General features: G+C 38.5%; 1 protein-coding gene across 3 annotated transcripts in view; it reads right to left on the bottom strand.

The window, feature by feature from the left end:
* Positions 1 to 18506, bottom strand: part of FAT3 (FAT atypical cadherin 3) — a 679183-nt gene that overhangs the window by 540594 nt on the left and 120083 nt on the right. For all 3 annotated transcript variants that reach the window (XM_034933534.3, XM_034933535.3, XM_003813776.5), the window contains one exon: positions 3537 to 6845. In XM_034933534.3, coding sequence (XP_034789425.3) covers positions 3537 to 6828 — 3292 coding nt within the window. In that variant the 5' untranslated portion in view covers positions 6829 to 6845. The remainder of the gene's footprint in view (positions 1 to 3536; positions 6846 to 18506) is intronic.

The following is an 18506-nucleotide window of genomic DNA, read 5'->3' as shown; positions in this document are numbered from 1 at the left end:
GCAAGTCTAGGCCATTCTATGCCCACAGGTTAAATAAAGACAACAGAGTCTATACCTGAGACTCAGTAATGGCTACAGGACTAAACAGCTTTTCATTCTGCTGGCAACTCAAACCATATTTTTTTTAGCACTTGGAAGCAAAAAATTGATGGATCATTCAACAGTAGTAAAAATTCAATGGCACCAAGGTGACACCTTCTCTTATTGGACATACAATTGCCAAACTTCTCTTCAGTGTTAGCACCACCTGGAAACAAATCCAGATGGTCACTCCTCATCAGCTCCTTGGACTTAGATTCTAAAATCTACAAGTGCTGAGAGGAGAGAAAGAAAGATGGTTAAGATTGTATGGACACTGTAGTCTTCTTAAAAAAAATCTCAACAAGCCCAAACCTTCTTTCCTGTAATACAGAGAAAAAACCCAGTTGTGTTTTCTAAGAGAAGGGAACAGAATGAAATAATAAAGGAGGAAAGACATTGCTACTATAATTTTAAAACTATGAAAAAACATCAGAAACATGAAAGAATTGAAAGGAAAGGGCAATGGATTAGGATTGAGGAGATGTGGTTTCAAGATACAGCTTATATCCTTTAAAGCCTATGTGACCTTATAAACTCACTTAGCTACTCTTCAACTCAAAGGAGTTAATGTTTATAGGAAAAAGGTTTTTAAGTCACAAAGCAATGTCAAAATGTAAGTGGCATTAGTATCATTGATGACAAAAGTTTTTATTTTTATTTTTAATTATTATTTTTTTAAGACAGGGTGTCACTCTGTCACCCAGGCTAGAGTGCAGTGGTGCGGTCACCACTCACTGCAGACTTGACCTCCTGGGTTCAAGTGATCCTCCTTCCTGCCTCAGCTTCCTGAGTCACTGTGACTACAGGCATGCACCACCACACCCAGATAATTTTCTGTATTTTTTTTTTTGTAGAGATGGAATTCCACCATAATGACCAAGCTAGTCTGGGACTCCTGAGCTCAAGAGATACACTTGCCTTGGCCTCCCAAAGTGCTAGAATTATAGGCATAGGCTACCATGACTGGCCAATAAAAGTTGTTTTAATATATATATAATTCAGAATACAATGGAGCAAATGCAAATACGTATCTTTTCTAAATAACACCCAAGGTAGAAACATTATAGCAAGTTACCTGTGGGAAAATCTAGGCCACTAATAACAAATTGTTCCAACTTTTCACTCTATCAAGTAAACCAAAATGCAACTTCCTGATTTAAAAAAAAAAAAAGAAAAAAAAAAACCTCAGTATGGCTTGATGTAGTCATCTGTATAGCAGTGGTGAATGATTCAGCTCATACTTTTCCTATGACCTACCTACCCACATTTACCTGAGTCTCAAAGCTAAGTTCATCACTGGAAAGCCATACAAAAAATGGGGCTATAAAGAAAACAGGAAGGTTAATCAATGACCAGCACCATTAGTCAATAAGTCCAGGGTTGCAAGGATTTTGAAACCTGTTTAATACTTTATTGACTTACAGATTTTAGCTCAACACCAAATTTCAGTGTAGTTGGGTACATGCAGGGAAATTCCAACTTATCTTTAGATGAGTGAGAGCAAGGTATACTGCAGTTACACAAAGCTAAGTTTGAAAGTAGGCTCCACATTCTATGTCTTCTCTGAACCTCAGTTCATGAGTTGGTAATTATCAGCCCCAGCTCATGGTGCTGTTGGAAGAATTAAATAAGATCTGTCTATAAAACCCTCTGTACAGTGTCTGGCACATTGTAAGTACTCGATGAACTCATTGTTATTAGTAGTAAAGTATTAGTACAGAGTAGGCACTCGGTAAAGGCTAGTTCCCCTCTTTTATCATTTTGTGCTTAAAAGGCAGAAATATATTCCAACTAAATTATAAGGAATACATAATAACATACAGTATGTGGCAAAGTCAAGGGTGAAATTTCCTAATATTGACTTTTTAATCTACTATAGCCACGGAGACCAATTTTATAATTTACACTGGCCATAATTAGAGCCTATGTATACAAAAGTTATAGTTTAAACTTGAGATGGTACATGTAGCTTTCTTGCTACCTAATATTTAATATAGTTTCTTAAATCATTTTTCTGGTATTGTGGATATACAGTTAGTATGTCTATAGTGATACCTTCCTACCACCTGTTCTAATCATCATCATCATCATCACTGGGACTGTTACGAACTGAATGTACGTGTCCCCTACAAATTCATACTCTGAAGCCCTAACCCCCTATGTGATGCTATATAGAGATAGAGTCTTTGGGAGGAAGTTAGGTTTTGATGAGGTCATGAGGGTACAGCCTTAATGATGGCATTAGTGCCCTTACGGGAAGAAAAGCACCAAAGCCTGCTCTCTTTGCCATGTGACATGGCAAGAAGTTGGTAGTTGGCAAGCCCAGAAGAAGGCCTTCATTTTGACTGTGCTGGTGCCCTGATCTTGGACTTTCAGCCTCCCGAACTATGAGAAATAAATGTCTGTTGTTTAAACTACCTAGTCTGTGATATTTTGCTGTAGCAGCTTGAGCTGACTAAGGGGAAAAAAGCACTCTACGAATATTATGGACAAGTATCTAATGTATGTAAATGTGCTCTGAAAATGTTAAGGTGCTATTATTACCATTTAAACAAGACAGGGAAGACACAGGCCCTCACTTGAGATGTCTACAATCTAAAATCTAGAAAAATGCACAGTGCTAGCAAAGGAACAGAAACACACACATACACAGATGCATGTGTCCAGGCACATGAACATTTTAAAGACAAATAGAGACAATAACAAATATTTTAAAAAACCTGTATCTCTATCTATGAATGAATAATTTAAAAAGTAAGTCAGAAGCGATGAAAATACTGGAACAATGTTGCCCCATATTTTTTAATGTTTTGTAAATATCACCTTACAAATAAATTCTTAAAATCAATTTTTATAAATAAAATTCATAGCAAGACTCATTTATTCCATTAAGAAAACATTTGTAGAAGCAAACCTCCTTATATTAATGGAGCTACAGAGTGCAAATGCCCATCATTCAAGGACCAGATGAACCCATGAAAGATAAAAGACCAAGCAACTAATGCAATATCACTTCTGCAAAGCCTTACTGTAAAGGGAAAGATTCCTATATAAGATCCATTTGAAAATCCATTTCACACTTCTAACTTAAAGCCAATTCAAATGTAATTTACTTTATCAGAGTCCTTCATTTAGAGAGGGTCAGGAGTACAATCAACAGAAGTGACAATTACTTAGGCTTATCAAAAGATGACCTGGTAGCAATAGCGCTGAGCAAGAAAATAACAAAACAAAACAAACCAGGACTCCCACTGGAAACCACAGCTGTTAGTTTATAAACAGATCTTCTAGCAAACCAGAACATCCTAAGACAAAGCATCTATGTGCGTCGTCTCTGCACCAAATGCAACCTCATTTGTCATTCTATTTTAGTGTCCTAACATCCCTTTACTTTTCCATTGTTGACCATTTAAAAGAGGTGAAACAACACTCTTGGCACAAAATATTACACTTACCACTCTCGTCGTCTATACTGAACCTTCCAAGACCACTGCCATCCCTGATGGAGTACTGGATCTCTCCATCCCTTCCGGAGTCTTCATCTCGAGCAGTCACCTGCAGCACGCTTGTTCCAATGCGTGAGTTTTCTTTTACAGATCCAACAACAGCAAAGTCTGGGAAATAGGGAGTGTGGAGGTTTTCATTGACATCCACCACTTCCACCTCAACAAAGGAAACAGATGACAGAGAGACAGGCCGCCCTTTGTCTTTGGCCCGCACAGTAAGGTTATAGAACTGCTGTTTCTCATAATCAAGCTCTTTGCTCAAGCGGATGGCACCACTTGCTTTATCTATTTCAAATCTCCCATTATAGTCATTGACCAAAGAATAGCGCACTTGACCCCCCAATCCAAGATCTGGATCATGGGTCTCAAGCCAAGCAATGACAGTGCCAACAGGGAGATCTTCAAGAACCTTCACACTATAGCTACTGGGAATGAAAGCTGGGGAGCAGTCATTGACATCATCTAAAAAAACTTTAAGAGTGACAACTGAAAACAGCTGCTGACCACTCTCTGCCTTGTCCCTGGCTTCTATTTTCAAAGAATAATTGGCTTTGGATTCCCGGTCCAACTGGTCGGCTACATAAACGATTCCAGTTGAGCTATTGATGGCAAACTGCTGTGTATCTGTCAAGACTGAGTAAGTCACTTCACCATTAGAACCTAAGTCTTTGTCTCTGGCTTCCACTTGAATGATTTCAGTACCAATGCCTGAACTTTCAAGAATGTTAACTGAGTAACTGTCTTGAATAAAAACTGGGCTATTGTCATTAGCATCCTCCACATTGATGGTCAGCAGTCTCCATGACGATTTCTGTGGATTACCTAAGTCATAGATGGTGATATTAAGGAGATAGAGGTCTGTGTGTTCTCGATCCATGGGCATAAGGACTTTAAGCTGCCCAGTCTCCATATCAATATTAAAGCAACTATCCGTATTTCCATCTGATATTGTAAATAGCACTTTTCCATTGAAGCCGGAGTCGGCATCATAGGCTTTAATCTTCAGAATGTTAGCACCAACTGGCAGATCCTCCTTTACAGCCACATCAGAAGGAAAAGACTTGTCAAAATATGGTCCCTGTCTATTAATTGAATAAAAGTCAAGAAATCCATCTTCCAGATTCAGTTTCCCATTTGCTTTTGCCTTAATGAGTAGTTTCTCTGCCAGCTTTTGAGCCACACGAGTTTCTCTGCAACTGAAGCTCTTTGAAGACACTTTCCCATGTAGGACTGAAATGTTAATAGACATGGGGTCTGCAAGATTCTCTCCATCAGTTGCTGTAATTCTGAGGGCAAAATTGCCATTTTTAATGCCAGAATTTGTCAGTGATTTTTTAAGCTGTAAAACACCAGAATCTGGGTTTAAATAAAAGAAGCCAAGTTCATTTCCAGAAATGATTTTGTACTTTACAAGTTCAAGTTCATCGATATCGATCGCTGAGACTGCTGTGATGTGACCACCAACTGGAAAGTCATATGAAATAACTCCCTGGCAAGCCACTTTTTCAAAGAGAGGGCTGTTGTCGTTGACATTTCCTATTCGAATAGTCACATTGACCTCACTTTCATGGCGGTATGGTGAACCCCAGTCAGAGGCTCTAACAATGAATCTGTAAATTTCTGGGGAGGATTCAAAATCCAGTTCTTCAGTTGTGCTAATAACACCTGTAAACTGATTAATGACAAATGGTAACAAATTCAGGCTAGCGATACTATAGGTGATGTACCCATTTTCTCCTTTATCCTTATCAGAAGCTGAAACCGTTAGAACGCTGGTTCCCACTGGGACACTTTCATTCACATAAGCATCATACAGTGGTTGCTGAAATTCTGGGGTGTGGTCATTCGCATCTTCTATGCTGATGGTGACTTGTGCTTTTAAATCTCCTTCCTTGTTTGTCACCTCCAGTTTATAAACCTCCTTCTTAACAGTATTCAGTGGCCGTGCTGTAACAATCAGACCTGACCGAGGATTAATTTTAAAGTACACTGCATCCTCACCAGGAGATAATTTGTATTCCACATCTATCGGTTCAGGACTTAATTTTACTATAGCAACCATGACACCAGGAGGGGAAAATTCACTTATGCTCACATCGTACACTTCTTTTTCAAATCTAATGGGGACAGTGTCTCTTGTGGGGTTGCCAATGTAGACTGCCTTTAATGCTGAAAATTTTTGAGGAGATCCCTTGTCTTTTGCTTGAAGAGTGAGATTGTAGCCATAGGGAAAGCTCTGCCAGTCAATCTGCTTCCTCTCCTTAATCTTGTACTCATTCAACCACTTTCCTTCCTTAGCCAGGAAGAACTGATCTAAAGGATCCCCAGCCACAATGGAAACAGATTCGATCTCTCCATTCGCTCCATCATCTAAGTCATCAACTGTCACCACTGCATATGTTGGCTCTTTTTCCAATGAGAAAGGAACATGAGTGACTACATGGATTGTTGGGGCATGTTCATTTATGCGCTCAATGTGAACATAAAGCTTTGCAGTACTGCTCACTCCATTGTTCCCATACAGTTTCATTCCCCGGTCCACAGCCAAAATTTCCAGATCATACCTATTCTTTTCATCATAATTTAATCGACCACTTAAGGAGATGACACCACTCGTGGGGTGAACTGAAAAGAGATCAACTTTATTTTTAAAGTAGTAGTAGAATTCTCCATTGGAACCAATATCTGCATCTGTTGCAGTCACCTGGGCGACACTAGTCCTTAGAGGTGTGCTTTCTGCTATGGTAACAGAGTATGTTGTGGGTGAAAACAAAGGTCTCAGATCATTCATATCTAAAACCTGTATATTCACTTTGGTCCATGCTTCCAAATCCTCTCCTCTGACAGAACCTTTTACTATCAATAAATAATTATCCTGGATTTCCCTATTTAATATGGCAGAATTGCCACCTTTAGTTCTTATTCTGAGAAAACAGAAATCTGCAATGATGACTTCCTCTGCTTTGAAAAAGCCTTCCTCGTCTCCGGACACTATTCTGTATTTGATATCCCAGGATAGATCTATTAAGGTGATGCCCATTCTACTCTGGCTGTTGACGTAGGTCCTTGCTGCTGAGTTCTCATACACGGTGGCATTATAAATGGAATGTGTGAAGTGGAAGCCCAGGGGTCCAGTCCCTGGCAGCCCCTGGGAGACAGTGGCCAAAAGCTTGAAAAGCAGGAGGATGAGGCAACAAGGAGGAGGCCGTGTGCCCACACAGTGTCCCATAATTATATCCATCACATCATACTTCCATCCTGGAGGGAAGAAAGAGAGAGAGAAAAGATAAATTAACCATCCTAGAAGAAGGGGGAGAGTGGGAAATAACTATTAGGAAGCCATGCTTTTTAAAACTTTATCATAAAATCTTTTTACTAAAACAGCAATATAAGAAAAAATTAGAAACCTTGCCACTACTAGGTAATAAGGAACTCAAGATTACTAGAATTTAGCCCAATCTTGTAAGAATTGTTTTCAAGTGACACTTTGTTTTAAATAACACTTTTATACTACTGACAGGGTTGTTCATTGGTACAAGATTTCTTACATTCTGAAGGTCAATTTAGAGATATATTGGAGGCCTTAAGTGCATTTACCTTTGACTTAGAACTGCCTTTGCAGTAATTATCCTATAGAAACATTTAGACAATTATCTGTTATAGCACAGTTTAAAGTAAAAAAAAAATGAAGAGATGCTAAATGCCTATCAATAGAGGACTGAATAATTCATGGTGTATTCATAAAATAAAATATTATGCAGTAATTACAAATAGAGACATAAAAGATGTGCATTTTCAGATGCAGTAAGATGTAATGCTAAGGAAAAAAGGTCATCAAACAGTATATATAGCATGAGTTCTATTATTATATAAACATCTATATGTGCAACTGAATTTTTATATTTAAAAAGGATTAACTGTGTTTTGGGATTTGGTGGCATATTTGCATTTTCTAACTTTTCTTCAATGAACATTGTTCATCAATAGTTACATAATTACTTTTATAATTATAATCTTTTAAAAATGCTTCAAGGTATTACCATCTTTTATTGTGCTTACTTTTATACTGATGAAGGTTTATGCATAATGCAATGCCATGAGAATGAACAAACTGTCAAGTTACAAAGCAGAGACAATAATCCCTAAGTAGTTATATGACTGGAGTGATATACAGAACTATTCAGAACAAGGGAGGTAAGAGTGATTACTTGCAAGAAAAACTTTAGAAATTACAAGAGATACTTCCAATTACTTTCATCAATGACTATTAAATTTGGACAGTTTCTACAGTTTCATGACTATGTGGGTTAAAAGATACACTTTTTCCTATTTTAGCCAGTAAAATCAATCAAGGAGAAGGGAGAAAGGAGGTATTCAACAAGAAAAAGTTAAGTCTATTCATACCCAAAGGATCAGATTTTTAGAACCCCCAAATATGAGTTCTTCCATCCAGTCTCATACTCTGCAAGCCCTTGACATTCTCCTTTTCTTCCTTTACAGGGAACGTGAAGATGAGAGGAGATGGAAAATGAATTTCTTTGCAGGCATGCAATGATGTAGGCACTGTGTCAGTCATTTTTCCACTTTGTTGTATTTAATCTTCATGATAATCCTAAATAATAGGTACTATTTTACCCAATGACATATTAGAAAACTGAGGGTCAGAGAAGTTAATCTATTTAGTTGAGACATTTGCCCAAGCAATGTTCCCCAGCCGGCAAGTAGCAAAGCAGGATCTCAGACTTTAATCTTTCTCTAAAATCCATGCTTTTCCCCATCACACAATCACTCTCTCAAAATTACCTGCAAGCAAGAATGAAATAATTAAGGATCCTAGAAGCATATATGACATAATTTAATTCTAATGAAATAGTCAACATATGTCATTGATTTTAAAAAGCACAACCCATCCCTGCCCCCAGCATATCTTTTTGGTTATCTCCTCTCTGGTTTTAATGTAGTTCTAATTATTGGCTGCAAACTGAAAAAAAAAAAACCCTACAGGAGTTTAACATATTAAAATATTACAAATTGTATGGTTTATAAAACCCTTTCATATCCAAGGTTAGCAAGGCACATATTATTATAACCTTTTTGTTAATGAGAATATAAAACCTCATTTTCCTATCTCGACTTTATTAGTTAAGTCTAAATAGACTTAACTTTTTCTTGTTGAATACCTCCTTTCTCCCCTCTCCTTGATTAATTTTACTGGCTAAAATAGGAAAAAGTTTTTACCTTTTAACCCACATAGTCATGAAACTGTGGAAACTGTCTAAATTTAATAGTCATTGATAGAGTCTAGCAGACTCTAGATTAGAGCTCAGGCTCTCTCCATACCCCACAAGGCTTTTCTTTTTTTTTTTTTTTTCAGCTCCACCTTACAGGAGACTCTCCTGAAGTGAAACCCTGAGCATGCAAATGCTGGTTCTGCCTGGGAATGTAAGATATCTTGCTGCTATCATTTGCTGAAGTATCCCGTAGAAAACATGGAGTTACAGATAGAAAAAGTCAAGTTTAATTTAGGGACTTTACAGGCATTAATAGACAGCAAAAATGAAAAGCTGAAAAAGGGAGTAAGCGTCTATAAAGGAAGTTAATTTCACATGCAGTTCTTTAGAGACATGCATATGCTAAGTAAGTGGAACAGGCAGCCTGTGGACAGCAGCTCTGGTAACTAGGGCAGGGACCAAGTCAGATGGCCGCTGGTGACCCTGCTCAGTAAGTTCCTAGAAAGACATCACTGGGCTGCTGGTCATTTCAAAGGAAACTTTATTAAGAAAATGATACATTTGGGGTTTTCTGGATGCAGTAGGTTCAAATGTCCTACCTAGCAGAGTGGCAAAGCCTACAGTGTGATTGGGGTGTCTACTTTGTGGAGCACAGTCAGCTGAAATATGGGAGCAAAAGAACCTCTCTGTAGTGATCACGGAAGTACACTAGCAGAAGCTTTAATAGTATTTTGTATGCCTCAGGAGTCTCTATTTCATCATCTCAAAAGGCTCCAAAGCAGTGGAGACATTTTTAGGCTCACTGTGGACATGTGAACACGGTAAAGTAAGCGAGTCTCTCGTAAGGGAATGTGAAGGTTAGGTTACACTCTCTCAAGGTGAAATACTGGGATCACTCCCAGAATGCTCCAGAGAAATACAAATAAAGTTTCTGCCTTATTTCCCACTCACTATTCTGTGCTGAGAAGACTTCTTGTAACAGCAATTTTGCCGATCCTTAGCCCAAGGAGTCTAGACTCCATGGTCATCAGAGAGGAAAACTTTCCCCATGAAAAATTCAGTTCAACTGAACTTTTCTGAGTCTGCCCCCTCATTCACACTTTGAACTTCTACTTAAGGAAACCTGATGGGAAGTACATCACTCTATTCCCAGCATCCAGTACAGCACCCACCACACAGGAAGCAAACAACACTGGTTTGTTGAACAGAACCCCAAGTACTAATGTAACCAGAGGCCCAGATGCCTTTAATATGCTCCGTTTCCTATTCCCCAACAAAAAGCACATCTTACTTCAGGAAACTGAATCAAGAAATTATACAGGTTCAAAGGAGCCTTAAAGATCATCTGTTCCAATCTCCTGAGTTTACAGATGAAGAAACTAGGGTCCATAAAATGAAGAGATTCCCCTAATGCCAGGACTCAAGTTTCCCAGGTTCAGAGCTAATACCAAACTGAAACACGCTTCAATTGAATTAGTTTTCATTGAGTTACATTACAATTTTAGAGCTGTGGTTTATCATTATTTTGGAGTCATCTTCCTTTTCTGACACCATATTACTCTCCCTGGTGTTATTTCTTCCTCTAAGTAGTTAACTGTTTATAAATAAACATTAAAGTGCCCTAAGGGGATAGTTACTTTTTACACATCTTTCTGTGAATCTTTCAAGGCAAAGAATGCTGTCATAATATGAAAATGTATCATTCAATTTAACTATTCAAAAATTGGTGCTTTTGCATAGTGAGTTTTTCTTTCAGCAAGATACATTGCTGGAATTGTTTTCTTATAAACCGGAATCGGTGGTCTTAAATGCAAATAGAAAATATTTCAAAACAAGCATAAATGGAGTAGTATTATCACATACTGAAATTTAGACCTACCACCAAAAAACTGAGCAGGACTAAGTTTGTCAAATTCAGTTGTTGAAAACAAAATATCTTTTAAGGCTTTTGTATCTTTATTGTGGCAAAGGAAAAAAAAAAAGCCCTATCTGGCACAAATTATTTTAAAAAGCCTTGCAGTTTTCCCACTGATTAGGAAATAAATGAATGCTAGAAGCTAGGAATGTTGTAAAATTTTGCAAAGCAAATAATAGAATTGAATTTTGTCTTCTTTTCTTTTTAGCATGCCAAGACAACTGTTAAAGTTTTTTTTAAAATAATATTGCCTTTTCCACATTGAAGCCAAGCTATTTGTGAAGCCAATATGATACAGTATTTTAGATGCTCTGCACATTGATTTATTCTACTGCTTCTAGATTATTTTAAAGAAAGCACTTAGTTCCCAACCTCAGAGCCTATTTTCTACGACTTACTAACATAATCAATAATTTTTGATATAATCTCCAAAGAGATCATCAAGCCATCAATCTTTGAGACATTTATTTTTCAGAGGCATTCCTGGTGTGCCTCCCCATCCTGCCCTTCTGCTCTGTTAGGATGGATCTTACTGTGGGACTCAGAAGGGCATGCAGATTTTTCTTTCCATGGATGAATAAATACCAGAGACCTTGGGGGCAGGGAACAGCAATCACAGAGACTACCTCTCTGGGACAGCCTTGGCTCTGTAGGGTACCTATGCTTGCTTTGGTAACCTGATAAAGCTGTTTTCTGCCAACATTAATCTGGTCTGCTTAAATTGGTGAGACTTCTGAACACTACCAAAGGTATTTTTAAAATATATTTCATTTTCATTCCCTCTCTTCCTATCTTTTCTATTTTGAGGGGATTTTGTTAGCCAAATCGGGAGGATACTCAAGAAATTTGCTATGTTAGGCTGTAAAGCAAAGAACAAAGTCAATATAGAGTCCCCTTGACAGGAGTCCTTGAGGAAGGTGACCCGTGTTCAAACTGCAAATGGAAGATCAGTCTCTGCTCCAGTGTATGCAGTGCCAGAGCCAATGCCAACACAAAGGCAGAGCATGCAATGGTTACAGAACATGCACCTTGGCACTTGACTGCCTGCATTTGAATCCTATCTATGCCATTTACTAGCTTTACATCCCCAGGCAAGCTATTGAACCTCTCTGCACCTCAGTTTATTCTTCTATAAAATGAGAACAATAATGCCTACTGAATAGGATTTGAGTTAATAAATGGAAAATACTTAAAACACTTCATGGCACATTGTATATAATTGTTAGCTATTATCATTAATAAAGCCAGATTTTAGAGAAGACAAAATCTGGGAATCACAAGACACGGAGTAAAATTTACAACCTACTCTACGTTTTATTTTCCAGTAGAAAAAAACACACATCAAAGGTAAAGGAAAGAATGTCCTTTCTTTACTAAAAGCAAAGGAAGAACACTATGTTAGCCTCAAAGGTCAGAGAAACCTGAGTTGAATCCAGGACTTTCCATCTAGTTGCTGGGTGACTTTGGGGCTAATATTGAAAGCTTCATTAAATCTCAGTTTCTCTATCTTTAAAATGGGGAGTATAAGAGTTCACACTCTCAGGTAAAAGGCTTAACATAGTGTCCGGCACATAGTAAATATTCCGTGAATATTAACTGACATAATTATTAAGGTTTTCAGAAGCAGGGATACAAAACAAAAAACAAGTAAAACTGAGGTAAGGATAAAGGGTCCAGAGAGGGACCACACCTAATATGAAAGCTACCCTTTCACAGATCACAAACTTGTGCCAGGGGTCAGAGTCAATGCCACAGAGAGGTCCTGTGCATGGTGACATAGCCAAAAGCTATTGCCAGAGCTCTGTAATTGATTCCAATTCCCGTGTGTGCACTTTCAAACTCCAAAAACTACAGCTGCATTAGGGAACTACTCCTTAGACCTAGCATTTAATTCCTGGGGAGTTCAAGCAAGATTTCTCCTTGCAATGATGAGTCCCAGAACAGCCAGATACTGCTTAGCCCTATCTTCTAGAGCAGCCTATTCTGATACCACCCAAATTACCATTCTCATGGCGCTACTTTATGTTCTGGGTCCTTGCTCCTGAAATCAGTTATAGACTGCTCGTATGACATACTTGGGAATAAAGTTTTACTCCCTGGTTGGTGCTAATGGCTGCCTGAAAAGAAGAAAAAGAGTTTGATGCAAGTTATTTCTTTAAAATACAAACCACTGTAGCTAGAGAATGTATAAGATAATATACTAAGTATTTGAATCACAATAATTTAGGTTATGCCATTATTCACATTATATAATGAAATACTGAGCTAAAGCCATGTAAAGTCACTGAGTTTTATAGCCAAAGGGATCATAAGCTTATCTACCCCAACACCCTAGTTTAACCATTGAGGAAACAGATTGAGACAGGTTATGTGATTTGAACAAGGTCACACAGCTTGCCTATAAAAAAGCCAAAACTAGACCTGAGATCTCCGCTGTGAATTTGACTCTGACAGCTCTTGCCTCCTTTAGGAATGCAGGTCTCTACCCATCTGCACCTACAAGTTTTACTCAGAAGGTTTAGATAAAATGCCACCCACCAATTCTACGAAGCTATTTTGGAGCTTCCCCATTCAAATGTGAGCACCACTTCTTCTAAAGCTATGACTCTTAAACTCTAGAGACCATCAGAACCATAATAAGGCTTGTTAAATTTCAGATTTGGGGGTACCACTGCAGAGTTTCTGACTCTGTTGATCTGGGGTGGGGCCTGAGAATTTAAAATTCTAACAAGTTCTGAAGAGATTCTGGTCCTGGGACCCCACTTTGAGAACCACTGCTCTAAATATTGTCTGTATTTTATTTCTACCTACCTTTCTGATAGTACTGTCTTCCTTAGATTAGTTACTTATGTGTATCTTTAAAGTATACATTGGACCATAAGCTCCTTGAAGAAAAGTTATGGGCCTTATTTCTTCTTACAGTATCTAACAAACAGCCTTGAAATGGTAAAAATTGAATCAATTTTTGGTGAGGGAGACTGGGCTAGTCAGCATACACCATTAACTCTACAGCAGGCTCCAGGGAGAAGATGAAATGAACATCAGTCCAAATAGGAATTATAATCATAAAACACAGAGACGCTGTGGAAATAGCTAGCCCACTATTTCCCAAACTGTGTTCCATGACACACTAATTCTGTATAGGCAGGCAACTAAAATACTCTTTAGGAAACACTAGTTGAACAAAGATAAAGAGGTTTCTTAAAGTAGAACTTCCTGGAGCCTTTAATATGCTCCAAAATAAACCTCCCTCATCTCCCATCCTGAGTCACCTCTAAAAATTTACTCTGCTTTTTAATCTCCATATGAAAGCACAGTAGATATAGTGCCCTCCCCCAGCCTTATCTGAGGGGGGTACGTTTCAAGACACCCAGTGAATGCCTGAAACCAAACCCGATTGCCATCAATCGGGCTGTGTTACCGTTTATGTTTTCCACCCACAAACTTAATGCCTTTTCCATCTAAACTAAGCACTTATCACACACTGTGGCTGTAACTCTTGCAGTTTCAGGTGTGACAGCAAAACCAGCACAGATTTCTTCTTCCTTCTTCACAACTTCATGGATAGAAGATTCACTCTTACTCTAGGTCTTAGCAATCTCAGCATTTTTTTCTTTTCTTATGAAGTCAGGAAATTACACCTTTTCACTTAAAGGAAGCAGTGTACAGTTTCTTTCCAGCATATTAAAATTGCCAGAATCACTACTCTTGAGCTTTGGGGCCATTATTAAGTACAGTAAGGGTGACTTGAACACAAATACTGCAATACCAGGATTGGTGATCTGATAACAAAATGGCTACTAAGTGACTAAGGGGCGGAAAACATGCACAGCATGGACACGCTGGACAAAGGGAGGATTCTCATCCCAGCAAGACGTTGGAGGAACAGTGAGGGATGAACTGAGAGTTCATCAGGTAACTCAAAATGGCATGAAATTGAAAACTTATGAATGGTTTATTTTTGTAATTTTCCATTTGATATGTTGGGACCGTGGTTGGCAGTAGATAAGTGAGACATTGGGAAGTGAAACCATGGATAAGTGAGGACTACAGCACCTATTGTCTACTTTTACTATTAGAAATAAAGTTCCATGGTGCATAGTCAGAATTCAGTAAATACTTGTTACATGCACAATCATGCTATGTAATTTGGGATCCCAAGGGATATAATATGTACAATTTCAAAAATCTATTTGATCATGAATTCCTTTCTTTCCCCCTATACCCCACACCTATACTGCAAAGTCTTAAAGAAAGAGTGTTTTGTGAAATAGAATTGGGTCAACGTTGAGTCTAAGCTAGACACTGTGGCTCTAGCTGCCTGGAAAGCTTTGGAAGTGAGGTATAATCAATCCCAAGATTCTGAAGACTCTTTCATTATTCTCCTTCCTCCTACACCATATCATAGGGTACAAATTCTCATGTTAACTAAGCTGAGTGTTATCCCTGAAGAAACTGTTCCAATACTTGTCATATAAACACATCCCCACATTTCGACTGAAGAATGAGACAACTGCTCCATAATTTGCTGTGCTAAACTTTTTTCCCACTAGAAAAAAAGCAACTAGAGAATTTGCACAGTTCTGTGAGCTACAAGGTCTAACACGAAGAGAAGAATCTTCTCAAGGTTGAATAATCATCCATATATTTTCATAATTTTTCTTATCTAGTTTTACTTAGTCAATGGCCAAAAGTAGTCGGCCAAGTCAAAAATATCCTGAGATATAAAACCAAAAGCCAAGGTCATATTTCACCTCTATGTGGAAAACTCTGCTTGTCTACCCTGAGCTCTAAGTCTAAGTATGGCTTTATAACAAGAAGAGTATTTTATTTACAGGGATATGATATCACCTTTGTCATTCTGCACAAGGGAAAAAAAATCCCAAACCAAAGCCTTCAGCTGGTTCTGCCAAATAGCCAAGTAGACTACGACCAAAACCCAACCTTTTTCATTATAATAATACTGTAAATTCTAACTTTTTCCAGTGGTGCAAATCTTCCTGTCTAAGAGTGGTCTCTTAGGAAAGAAGTCAGTCAGCATGCAGCAAGAGTAATTCAAGTTGATTCTGAGAAAAATGGAAGATTCAGCCACACAGCGGCAGTGTTATGAATACCCTCCTTTATTTTCTCCCCAGGTACTAGAAATATTTCCATACAACACTGGTTAATGTCAAGTATCATTTCATCACTAAATGCTTCAAATTCAGGAGTAATTCAACCAGGGGCTATCAGAAGGAAAGATTAGCATGTTGTTCAAGCCTTTTAAAAATCACTTCTCTCTCTGGAGAAAGAAATTCATCATGGTATAAGAGAAAAAAAAAAGTAAGGAGAGGATATAATTTGCTCCTATGCTTGGCTGTCTGAAAAAATGTGCCAGAAAAATGCATGATTTCATTTTTTCTCTTGTAGGCCTCGCTGACAGAAACCAAAGGGTAAATATATTAGTATTCTCTCATGCTTACAATTTTTAAAAAAGAAAGAAAAAAAAGAAAACCTTTTCTAGTAATAGCACTTACTCTGGAAAAACAGCTTGGAAGAGAAAAGGGGCCAAATCATTTCAAATGGAACAAATAAATAGTGTTAATTCCAATAGTCAGGGGGCAAAATGTAGTTCAGAAAAAAAAGTGCTTGGAGAGCCTCTGATTGCTACAGTCTGACACAATGGATTTTTACTGCTCTGCCAAGTTCCTGCCATCTGTTATATTTCCAAAAGTTAACATCTTTTTAGCCATCCCAATTGCCATTCCTCTTTAAAAGTGAGTCTCTTTCAAGGAAAAGAGAATCTACAAAGTAAAATCGGAAGATACGAAAGCAGAAGATAGAGGACCTTCCCTTGTTGCACCCCTTTCCTGTTGAGAAAGAGATGGTAACGTAGGGCAAGGGGAAAGCCAGTGCATGGTAGGGAGGGGAGGCTTGGGCATACGCAGAGCTGCCATACATCATTGAGGTGAAGGGGCATCACGTGACCATTTTCCAAAGAATGGAAACTCCAAGAAAAGATGTAATAAATGATAAGACATCATGAAGTTTGTGGAGGACTTATGAGAGAATAATAATTCAGTTCCAAATCTTACCACGTTTACACATGGGACCAGTTTTTGCCCTAGACAGAGCAGACACAGGCTCAAGCAGGTGGTTTTGTAAGTGCTTGTCTATTTGGCTAAACGTCCCCCAAGAATGTAAGGCAGCAACACTGAGTTCATCCATGGTAGGTAGACAATGAAAACTTGCTAAAATGAATTGAATGAGAAGAGTGATACACACTCAGCTCTCTAAAATGGGATAACATTAGCTATATCTGCCTTCATGAAGGTTGGGATATGAGCAGATGAGTATCAGGAGAGGAGAAGGGAGAAAATAATTATGCAAGAAATAAAGAAACAATATATCACGAAATGGCTGAGACTCTAAAAGAGTATTTCAGGCAGCAATCTGAATGAACTCAAAAAGGAAAAGAAGAAACCAAACAGCTTAACATATATTAATAGAAGGATGAACATACTGCAGAGAGGTAGAAATTATAACATGGGATGAGAAAAAGAAGCTTATTTGGAAATAGGCAGCAATAAGAATTCCAAGGATTTAAAAGAGCTTGCATGTGGGTCAAGGAATACAATCCAAAAGTTTGCTGACAATCCAGAAATCTTGTCAGTCTTGTCTCCTGATATTACCATCACTGAAAACTGTGTCTTAGCAAACAAGGCAAAATGCAAATCTTGTTCCTTCAGCTCTCCCGTATTCCCCATTAAGGTTATTTATTATTGACTGGTGCATATAAGCCCACATTGCCTGGATTAGTACTCAGTGCTAATGAGACCAAGGTCACCCCTTCAATGACCACAGGGGACTACTCACAGAGTCTTTCTTCCTAAGAACAGGTCAACATGGACACCTCTCAACTACCCTCCATCTCCACTAAAGAGCCCGAGGCTGCAGAATCCTGAGTCAGTGGGGTCCTCTTCTTATATGCTCACTTAAGAAAACATATTTTCTTACAGGGACAGGACATCTGTAGACATTTTTGTAGACACGCCTTAAAGAAAGTGTCCAAGAACCTCCAGCTAGTTATTTCAGCATAAGCAACCTCAGCCTAACATTCTAGGTCCAGGACAGGGTTACTATCCCAAGGCAACCACAAATAGACCAGGTGTGACATCGCCCAGCCCTTCAGAGTTGGCCTGAGTAGAATGCTGCCCCCTAGAGGTGCTGCCACAGAGACTAAGACAAAGCCAGTTGATGGAGCTCATCCTAAGAGAAAACTAGTCTTCCGGATCTCCGCAAATCCTGCTGCACATCCCAAATTTTGACAACTGCGTCTTAGCTAAGAAGGCGAAATGCAAATCTGGCTCCTTCAGCTCTCCCATAGTCCCCATTAAAGTTATTTATTATTGACTGGTGCATATAAGCCCACATTGCCTGGATTAGTTAGTACTCAGTGCTAATGAGACCAAGGTCACCCCTTCAATCACCACATGGGACTACCCACAGAATATTCCTAACAACAGGTCAACATGGATCTTTGGAAGAATTAGAACTCAGGGTGGGTAAGGTATGGCCAATGAAGTGACTTCCTAGGACATGTTGTATCCTTGAAATGAAGTTACCAAGGACAATCAGCTTGTTTTGCTCCTCCAATCCCCTCTTTGGGATCCTGGTATCATTTTTGAAACTGAAAGCCAGAGTCAGAAAGCAATCCAATGCAGACGGTTCAAACAGAACATGAATGTATATGAACTCAGTGAGTTCAAATACAGTTAAGGCCGTGGAGACACA

The sequence above is a fragment of the Pan paniscus genome, chromosome 9 (assembly GCF_029289425.2).
Source record: "Pan paniscus chromosome 9, NHGRI_mPanPan1-v2.0_pri, whole genome shotgun sequence".
NCBI lineage: Eukaryota > Metazoa > Chordata > Mammalia > Primates > Hominidae > Pan > Pan paniscus.
Note: the sequence above shows the minus strand (reverse complement) of the source record. Positions and strands in the feature narration are given on the sequence as shown.